Source organism: Miscanthus floridulus, chromosome 4 (genome assembly GCF_019320115.1).
Source record: "Miscanthus floridulus cultivar M001 chromosome 4, ASM1932011v1, whole genome shotgun sequence".
Lineage (NCBI taxonomy): Eukaryota > Viridiplantae > Streptophyta > Magnoliopsida > Poales > Poaceae > Miscanthus > Miscanthus floridulus.
The window spans coordinates 87,890,431-87,900,072 of NC_089583.1; the positions used below are offsets into that span (position 1 = coordinate 87,890,431).

Below are 9,642 nucleotides of genomic sequence, written 5' to 3' on the forward strand. Positions count from 1 at the left end.
TAACACGACATGAATTTCCCTAGGAGGTCTAGTAGTTGATTCCTCTAGACATCCAAAAATGACCGCCTAGGTTGTAACGGGTTCCAGGTCGTTACACTTATGCTGATTTATTGTGAGAGAAAAACAGTATCCGTTCACTGAAAAATAGTGCTGCAGAACATGGCGTATAAGTTTTGAGCTTGCCATGATTTTGGTTGGGTCAAATTGGAAGCCAACTAAGGAGGCCTTTAAAAGAAAGAGACTTGCAATAATGAAAACCCACCATACTTGGTGGGCCAGAAAGAACGCAAGGCCGATGACCACATGCGCGTAGCACATGCCCGCGAGGCCCAAATGGCACCACCAGCAGCGAACGAGTCAATGCACCAGTCTCGCCGGCTTCTAGGCCCATGTGGAACATTCCAGAACTGCGGCACCACATAAATACTCCGCTACCCCGAACCTTGCTGACCCTCCCTCTCGATCCGAAAACCCCTGCAACCCTAGCCGCCTCCTGCAAGCTTCAGTCCGAGCTCAGGAATCAGGGCGCCATGGCGACGGAGACGGAGACCTTTGCCTTTCAGGCTGAGATCAACCAGCTGCTCTCCCTCATCATCAACACCTTCTACTCCAACAAGGAGATTTTCCTCCGCGAGCTCATCTCCAACTCATCCGATGTAAGTCAGCCCCGTTCCATGTCGAAGTCTGGATGCATCTCACAGCCTGTTCGGGAGGCCGTATCGTATCGTGGATTATTTACTGCTGGCTGGTTTGGTGTGAGAGAAAAACACTGTTTCCGGATGGAAATTTACAATCGTTTACGAGCAAGCGAACAGGCTGTCAGTGCGTTAGTCGTTAGTAATAGGTTGGATGCGTTACTGTTTGGGCGGTGACTTGTGCTATGGTGTGATTACACACTGCGAGATGTGCAATCTTTTCGGCAGCCAATCCGAATCTGTGCATCTCAGCGCTTTGTAAGCGGTTAATACTGTTTCTGACGTTTGATTTTGCGCTCTGACTTTAGTGCTGTTTTTTTTTGTGCGACTTTTGCAGGCATTGGACAAGATCAGGTTCGAGAGCCTCACTGACAAGAGCAAGCTCGATGCGCAGCCTGAGCTGTTCATCCACATTGTCCCAGACAAGGCCTCGAACACCCTCTCCATCATCGACAGCGGCATCGGCATGACCAAGTCCGACCTCGTCAACAACCTCGGTACCATCGCCAGGTCTGGGACCAAGGAGTTCATGGAAGCCCTTACTGCTGGCGCTGATGTGTCCATGATTGGCCAGTTCGGTGTCGGTTTCTACTCTGCCTACCTCGTCGCCGAGAGAGTCGTCGTGACCACCAAGCATAACGATGACGAGCAGTACGTGTGGGAATCCCAGGCAGGCGGGTCGTTCACGGTTACTCGTGACACGTCCGGGGAGCAGCTTGGCAGGGGTACTAAGATCACACTGTTCCTCAAGGACGATCAGGTATGCTGGAAGCTGGATCAATCAAAGCTCGTTATTGTGCTATCTGTTGCAATGCATGATGTAATCGTCTTCTAGTTGCATTATCCAAGTATGCCTACGTTTTGTCTAGCTGTCCTTTAACTATCCTGTACAACTGATACTGATAGTACTACAGGGCTTCTGGTTACTAGGAATTGTTCTTTTTGATACTAGACCAGATAGATTACTGTTATGCCTGATGTTGTCTATTAGTCCTAAGGAATTGTTCTTTTTGATTCTAGACCCGATAGATTACTGTTATGCCTGATGTTGTCTATTAGTCCTAAGATGGTAAAGTTTATGAGAAATATAGGCTTGTGCTGTTTTGGATCATTAAGTTGACCCAAAATTTGCTAAAATGAAAAATGCCATCTCCACCTCACTAATTTATGGGAGAGGGGGATGAACTTAAATGGGATGCCACTATCATTAGTTAGCTGATCCGAAGTAAGCCATGGGTAGAACACTTGCATTCCTATGTATAATATTTGGGGTATTGATTCTTATAGCTTACTTGATATCCATCATATACACATCAGGGAAACAGTTCAACACGCTCTTCTGCAAATTGTGATCTTAATTATAAGCCAACTTTCTTATCAGCGAGATGTTTCCCTGAAAATTAGCACCTGCATACCGAATGCAGCATCCAAGTTTGTTTAATATTTGTTTAAAAACTGTGATACATAATCTAGTTGGTTGCAAAGTAATGTGTGTGGGGGGGGGGGGGGGGGGGGATTTTGGGGTATGTTAATTTTTATATGCTTGCTTTTCTGTATCCATTATATATGCCAAATATTCTTTGTAATGTCCTTTAAAGAAAATAAATTGGTTAATTATTTATAGAGCCGTTCAACTGTACAAACTACATGATCTTGTCATTAATTGGGTCATTGATTATTCAGAAATGTGTTTATTATTCTCTGTAATGAATTGCTTTTCTGTGAAAGCTGCTCGTGTTACTTGTACTCAACTTTGAACTTCCCACTTGCAGCTGGAATACCTTGAGGAGCGTCGCCTGAAGGATCTGGTGAAGAAGCACTCTGAGTTCATCAGTTACCCCATCTCCCTGTGGACTGAGAAAACTACTGAGAAGGAAATTTCTGATGATGAAGATGAGGAAGAGAAGAAAGACACTGAGGAGGGCAAGGTTGAGGATGTTGACGAGGAGAAGGAAGAGAAGGAAAAAAAGAAAAAGAAGATCAAGGAGGTTTCTCATGAGTGGTCGTTGATCAACAAGCAGAAGCCCATCTGGATGAGGAAACCAGAAGAGATCACGAAGGAAGAATATGCAGCCTTCTACAAGAGCTTGACAAATGACTGGGAGGAGCATCTGGCTGTGAAGCACTTCTCTGTGGAGGGTCAGCTGGAGTTCAAGGCTGTTCTCTTTGTTCCTAAGAGGGCCCCCTTTGATCTCTTTGACACCAAAAAGAAGCAAAACAACATCAAGCTCTATGTGCGCCGGGTGTTCATCATGGACAACTGTGAGGAGCTGATCCCTGAGTGGCTGAGCTTTGTTAAGGGTATTGTTGACTCTGAGGACCTTCCCCTCAATATCTCTCGTGAGACTCTTCAGCAGAACAAGATCCTGAAGGTGATCCGGAAGAACCTCGTGAAGAAGTGTGTTGAGCTCTTCTTTGAGATTGCGGAGAACAAGGAGGACTACAACAAGTTTTATGAGGCTTTCTCCAAGAACCTCAAGCTTGGCATCCATGAGGACTCGCAGAACAGGAGCAAGATTGCTGAGCTTCTGAGATACCACTCCACCAAGAGCGGTGATGAGCTGACCAGCCTCAAGGACTATGTGACCAGGATGAAGGAGGGACAGAACGACATCTACTATATCACTGGCGAGAGCAAGAAGGCAGTGGAGAACTCCCCCTTCCTGGAGAAGCTGAAGAAGAGGGGCTATGAGGTCCTGTACATGGTTGACACTATTGACGAGTATGCTGTTGGTCAGCTCAAGGAGTTTGAGGGAAAGAAGCTTGTCTCTGCCACAAAGGAGGGTCTGAAGCTTGATGAGACCGAGGACGAGAAGAAGAGGAAGGAGGAGCTGAAGGAGAAGTTTGAGGGCCTGTGCAAGGTCATCAAGGAGGTTCTGGGTGACAAGGTTGAGAAGGTGGTGGTGTCTGACCGCGTTGTGGACTCACCGTGCTGCCTTGTCACCGGTGAGTATGGCTGGACTGCCAACATGGAGAGGATCATGAAGGCACAGGCCCTGAGGGACTCGAGCATGGCTGGCTACATGTCGAGCAAAAAGACTATGGAGATTAACCCGGAGAACCCAATCATGGATGAGCTCCGCAAGCGTGCCGAGGCTGACAAGAATGACAAGTCAGTCAAGGATCTCGTGATGCTGCTGTTTGAGACTGCTCTCCTGACCTCTGGCTTCAGCCTGGATGACCCCAACACCTTCGGCACCCGGATCCACCGCATGCTCAAGCTCGGTCTAAGCATCGATGAGGACGAGTCTGCTGAGGCTGAAGCTGAGATGCCACCGCTGGAGGACGACGCCGGTGAAAGCAAGATGGAGGAGGTCGACTAAGCCTCGGATGCTTGTCGTTTATCCCTAGTTACCTGTGATAATCTTGAGCCTGACCTGTGGTAATCTTTCGAGGATTTTGGCACGTTATCTGTTGTCCTGCAGGCCAGGCGATGAGTCTGGTATAGCTGTTATGGTACTCTGGTTTAACATTTTGTCGTTATATCCGTAATGCATAGTACATGTTGTACGTGCCGTTCTATCTTGCGTTTTTTTACTACTATATACTAGTGGCTCGAGTAGCCTTTGTGTTCTTTAGTAAAAAATGCTCGATTTATTTCGACTGGACTCGTTGTTTTAGTATACTAATAAAAAATGCTCATCAAAATGTGTTAGGGCTCGTCATGTTCAAAACAGAGTTACTATATCCTGATACTGTTTGTGAACGCAATCAAGCATTGGTTTCACCAAGTAGGACATACAAAATCATCATATAAGTTTAGCATACGATGAAAACATAATCTGTCCTAATCACGTGGATACACCAATTCAACAGTAGATGTATCACTACGGATAGGGATGAAAACGGTCGGGAAAATATCTTAACCATTCCTGCTCCCGTATTTTTTGGCTGGGAACGGGAAGGCCGGACGGGAAAACGAATCCGGTATTACGGTATATCGGGAACGGAATATTTCGAACAGGAACGTGTCGATTACGATCGGGAAGCGGTAACACGAAACGGGAACATCGATATATGTAACCACTTGAAATAGTGAGCTCGATGCAACAATAGCAACCATGCATAATCCTTATGCAAACAATAGCAACTAGTGAGCTCGTCAGAATATTTATGCAAATAAAACTACAGAACTACCAAAAAAAGGAAAATGAAAAAGAAAAATGAACAAAGGGCGAGAGATCTACAAAGGAAAACAATAGATGGGGAATAAAAGAAAAAAAAAAGTTAAAACCAGCGCATCAGCTCGTTTGTCCCTACCTCTTTTCTGGCACGCATGCACAACGCACTAAGGCAGGCATGCCGCAAGCAGCAGCAGTGCACAGAGGCACTGCAGCACACTGCACACCGCACTCCCGCACTCAGCAAGCATTAGTCCCACCTCGCCCTTTGAATCAGCACTGGTACGGAGGTAAGTTATAAATGAAGCCAGGCTAGTGGACAGGAAGCGACTCATCCTTGGGCCGAGTTGCGGACTAGCGGGCTGTTGGGCTGGGCGCCTGCAAACACGGGAATACCGTCGGGATTTTCCCCGTTAAAATCCGATAACCGTGGATTCGGTCGGGAAAATAGCTCGCCCGATTCCGATCCCGGTTCCGCCCATTTTCCTGAATAATTTTCCCGTTTTCGAAATTTTCTGTAATTACGGTATACGGTCGGTATTTGCGGTATACGATGTCGGTCGGTACGGGATCTTCCTGTTCCTGGTTTCATCCTTAACAACGGACATTCCTGGTTGGTGCTGTCGGTGTTTTGGGTCTGGCGGGTCCTCAACCGACTAGTGAAAGTGTACTGCGTGCCCCTAATCCCGGATGGTGATGCAAAGAGACACAAGGTTTATACTGGTTCAGGCAATAGGTGCCCTACGTCAAGTCTGAGAGAGCGATCTTATTTCTTGCACCGAGGTGCTTGTAGTAGGGGTTTACAAGCTGAGCGAGAGAGGGAGCTAGTCCCAGGTCTCCGCGTAGAGTGGTGTGGGTTGTTTGAGATGTTGATCTCTTGCAGTGAGAAAGCGTGTGTGTTACAGAGCGTTGTGCGTTGCTTGCACGTGTGAGTCTCCTGCCTAGAAGTGGCCCTGGTCACTCACTTTTATAGTTGAAGGGAGGCACAAGGGCGGTACATGGATTTGTTACGTGGCGTTTTGTGAGCAGAGGCGGTATGTCCGAGCCCTGTAGCTCGTCACTGTGGCGGCATGGTCGATGGAGCGGCCTTGTCCTCGATGCACTGGAGCGACGCGCCGGTCACGCCTGATCCTGTGCGACGTGGGAGCTCCTGCGGGTTGACGCAGGGCATGGCGCGTACTGCGGACGATGTGCCGATCCTAGAGTGCTGACAACGTGGAGAGCCGAGGCCCAGTCGGTGCAGAGGCTAAACCATTGTGGGGGGGGGGGGGGGCTCGGCGGGCGCGAGTCCCGAGGCTACAGGAGCCCGGAAGTGGATAGCCGAGGCTTGGAGAGAGCAGTTGGTCTTGTACGCTGATTCCAAGGCTATAGGGACCTGGACTTGACTTTCCATGCCGCGCTGTCTTTGGAGCAGGGGTTAGGCAGCATGGGTGTCAGCCGTGGGCACAGTGCTGAGCACAGCGGCCGGTAACCCCTGCCCCGTCCTGTCCCGAACGGCATAGCGTCGATGTGATTCCCGTCTCGTCGGCCACTCCGCTGTATCGTGCCGCCATTCGGCTGACGTCGCGGGAGTGGTTGGACGCGTTGGTTGGATGTGACGTCCTCGTTCGAGGCCTCGTGGCGCGGGGCCTCGGGCGAATCAGAGAATCGGTACCTCGTCCGAGGCCTTGTGGCGCGGGGCCTCGGGCGAATCGGAGAATCGGTACCTCGTCCGAGGCCTTGTGGCGCGGGGCCTCGGGCGAGGCGGAGAACCGGTACCTCGTCCGAGGCCTTGTGGCGCGGGGCCTCGGGCGAGGCGGAGAACCGGTACCTCGTCCGAGGCCTTGTGGCGCGGGGCCTCGGGCGAGTCGAAGAATCGGTACCCCGTCCGAGGCCTTATGGTTTCATTTTAGGCCGAGCCCGCTTCGGATGAGCCCGGATATTGTTTGAGGTGGGCCAGGTGGTCCAGCCGGGCCTCGGATAAGGTGGGGGTTCGCCGGTGGTTGTCTCTTGGCTTCGATATTTACAAGGTCTAAGCGATTTTTTCGGTTCTTACTTAGGGGATCCCTTTTTATGGTACCCGACAGGTGCCTTATTGGACAAATGCAAGATGAAACAACGAGCTCATTTTGAAGTGACTGAGGGATTATCAAAGTTCTAGAAAATTTCAAATTTCAGGACTGAGCAGAAATGATTCACAGCGCACGGCACACGAGATGTATCTCATCCGTAGCAAGTCAGGGAGTACAAGTAACTTGTCAACTTATCAGGTGCTTCTCAAACGTTTCACATCCATAGTCCATACATATTACAAGGATGCAAAGGCAAAGTTTCAAAAACTAAATTATAAGCAAACAGTAAAGATGTTTCATTGATTATAAGTGACAATGAAGTTAAGATGTTTATCGTAGCAAGTTTTTCTAGGCCATCTTCGGCATGGTTAACTGCAACTCGAATACTGTTTGTGATTACTGAATATGGAGAACAAAGAAGAATACTGCTTATCTTCAAATTTTTCTAGGCCATCTTTGGCATGGTTAACAAGTTTTTCTAGGCTACCTTCGGTAATTATCAGGAATTAAGAGAACAAAGAAAAATATGATACTGTTTGTGATTACTACTGCAATCAAAGCATCCATGATGGCATACCAAATTTCACTATGGCTGTCTATATGCTAAAAATAAATTTTGTGCTCCTACCCACGTGGACTAGTACTACAATTCAACAGTACATGGCTACATGCATTTCAAGACCTATTCCATGTTGGCATGCATTGTATTCCAAGAGGGTCATCTTCAAGTCACGCAAGGAGTTCAGCATGCTACAACAAATTTTAACAGTGACAGAAAACTGCGTATACAACGGAATTATGCCAATGAGACATGCCCAGAAAACATAACTCTCAAGTCCAAATTGCTTGCTGAGTTTTCGGGTGACTAACACACATATCGCTCCCACACTGTTGACAATAATGTAAAGTCAAACCTTCACAAAATAAGTTTAAGGCAATAGCCTTGGAGGAAGAGACGAATAATGTCAAAGAGTCAGGTATACTAAGACATTTTATTTCTTAAAATCTAGGAGGCTTCCACTTGTAAAAATAAGAAGGGCGGGCCTGGTACAAGCGGTAGAGTCTTACCGCTTATGACCAGAAGGTTTTGGGTTTGAGTCGTGGTCTCCTCACATTGCACAGGCGAGGATAAGGCTTGCCACTGACACTCTTTCTCAGACCCCGTGCAGAGCGGGAGCTCTTTGCACTGGGTACGTCTTTTTTTAGGAGGCTTCCACTTGTAAAGCATTTCACAGTTCTACAATATGTAAATATACGATCACGTGACGGCAAGAGACAGAAGTAGTACACAAGAACGATGCAAGGACATTGCAAACCTATACTTAGGACGTTCTGTTTCTAGTATCATCCTTTATGCAGTGCAAAGAAACAGCGGATAATTGGATATCCTATGGGCTCCCTACGTCACTTGGACTTCGCTCCCTACGTCACTTGGAGTTCCAACACATCGCAATGTGCTAGACACAGGTAACGACAAAACTTTCATAGTTGTGTACTACCATCCACATTTTTCTTGTCAAAGATCCAAATAGCTCTTCACATACTCCGTTGCTGCCTAGGTGGCATAAAAGGAAGCAAACAATGAAGCCCATAACAACACCAGAACTATCTTTGAATTTTCACTTTAAAAATTGATAGCCTTGACGAAGCCAATCCAAACCAAGTGACCCCCGTCTCTTTCATAATTCTTTGCTCTAATCATCATGGTTTGTCCTGGTTTGACATGAACAAGGTTTGTCATAATCAAGTCTACGATAATTAAGTTACTTATTTTCCAATGCTTAAGGTACTAAGCAAATGCACATGCCCTATCTATAAATGTACTTATGAGAGCACTGCCACGAATGCTCAAGGCATACAGATTCATCTAGCATTCACGATAGAAGGAAAAGATGGGCTCACAGAGCTGTGGTTCTTGCTATGTGAAATCCATTCTGGACAGGATGAAGCCCAGATGCCTGGAAGGAAGGCCGCGTCGCTGTGAGACCAGCACAGCCAGGAGCAGGGCAGAAGCAAGGCAAGACACTCTTGAAGACATCCTGTATTCTCCACAGAGCATCGAAGGCGATGCACTTGGGGCACCATCTCCTCGGAGGCATTCTCCAAAGGTCTGCCCACTTAACATGGACTGCTCTTATGAGAACAACTCTCCAAATGTCAGGGAGAGCTTCTCCATTGATCGAATGTCCATGAGGAGCCAAAACAGTGTTGTCAGAAGGGTTAGCTTCAGATTGCCTGACGAATCTGATGTCTTCATCATCCCAGCGCGCAAAGATCCTGACGAGTACTCCACTGACGATGAATCCACAGAGGATGTACGTGAAGAAATTGATCCAAAGAAACCTCATTATGCAATAACTAGATACTATTAACGTTGCTCCACTGTGCAACATCAAGATGACTAGAAGAAATGTGTAACACAGAAAAAAAAAAACTAGTCACTGCGTAGATGGTTGCTTTATCAGGGGATATACCATATGCCACTTTAGGACTTGTCAATCATATTCCAATCCATGCAGGACTGCATGAGCATGAGTATATGCACTTTTATGTATTCCGCTGTCCAGTTCCCCGAAGTATTGTAATACACAGTTCTTCCACCTTGTTCTGGAAACTGGAGAATGTCTGAGAAAAGGTTCTATGTTTTACAGATCTCCAACTTGTGCAAGTACCTTTCTTGTCAAAATGTTCAATTAGCTGTACAAAGTTCTGAACTTCTGATAGAAAATAAATAAATAAATAATAATGGAATGACAGTCGAGCACACAACAGACA

General features: G+C 47.1%; 1 protein-coding gene across 1 annotated transcript; it reads left to right on the plus strand.

The window, feature by feature from the left end:
• Positions 1-445: 445 nt before the first annotated feature.
• On the plus strand, positions 446-4,215 carry LOC136549935 (heat shock protein 81-1-like). The gene is made up of 3 exons (XM_066541368.1): positions 446-656; positions 1,033-1,455; positions 2,468-4,215. Exons 1-3 carry the CDS (start codon positions 531-533, stop codon positions 4,016-4,018), a joined length of 2,100 nt encoding a protein of 699 aa, XP_066397465.1. The 5' UTR covers positions 446-530; the 3' UTR covers positions 4,019-4,215.
• The last annotated feature ends 5,427 nt before the right edge of the window (positions 4,216-9,642 follow it).

What these genes read in the sequence shown, in the direction of transcription:
- LOC136549935 (XM_066541368.1), top strand. Translation starts at nt 531, where the DNA reads ATGGCGACGGAGACGGAGACCTTTGCCTTTCAGGCTGAGATCAACCAG. An exon ending in TCATCTCCAACTCATCCGAT is followed by an intron (nt 657 to 1,032) that starts GTAAGTCAGCCC and finishes CGACTTTTGCAG; the next exon opens with GCATTGGACAAGATCAGGTT. An exon ending in TGTTCCTCAAGGACGATCAG is followed by an intron (nt 1,456 to 2,467) that starts GTATGCTGGAAG and finishes TCCCACTTGCAG; the next exon opens with CTGGAATACCTTGAGGAGCG.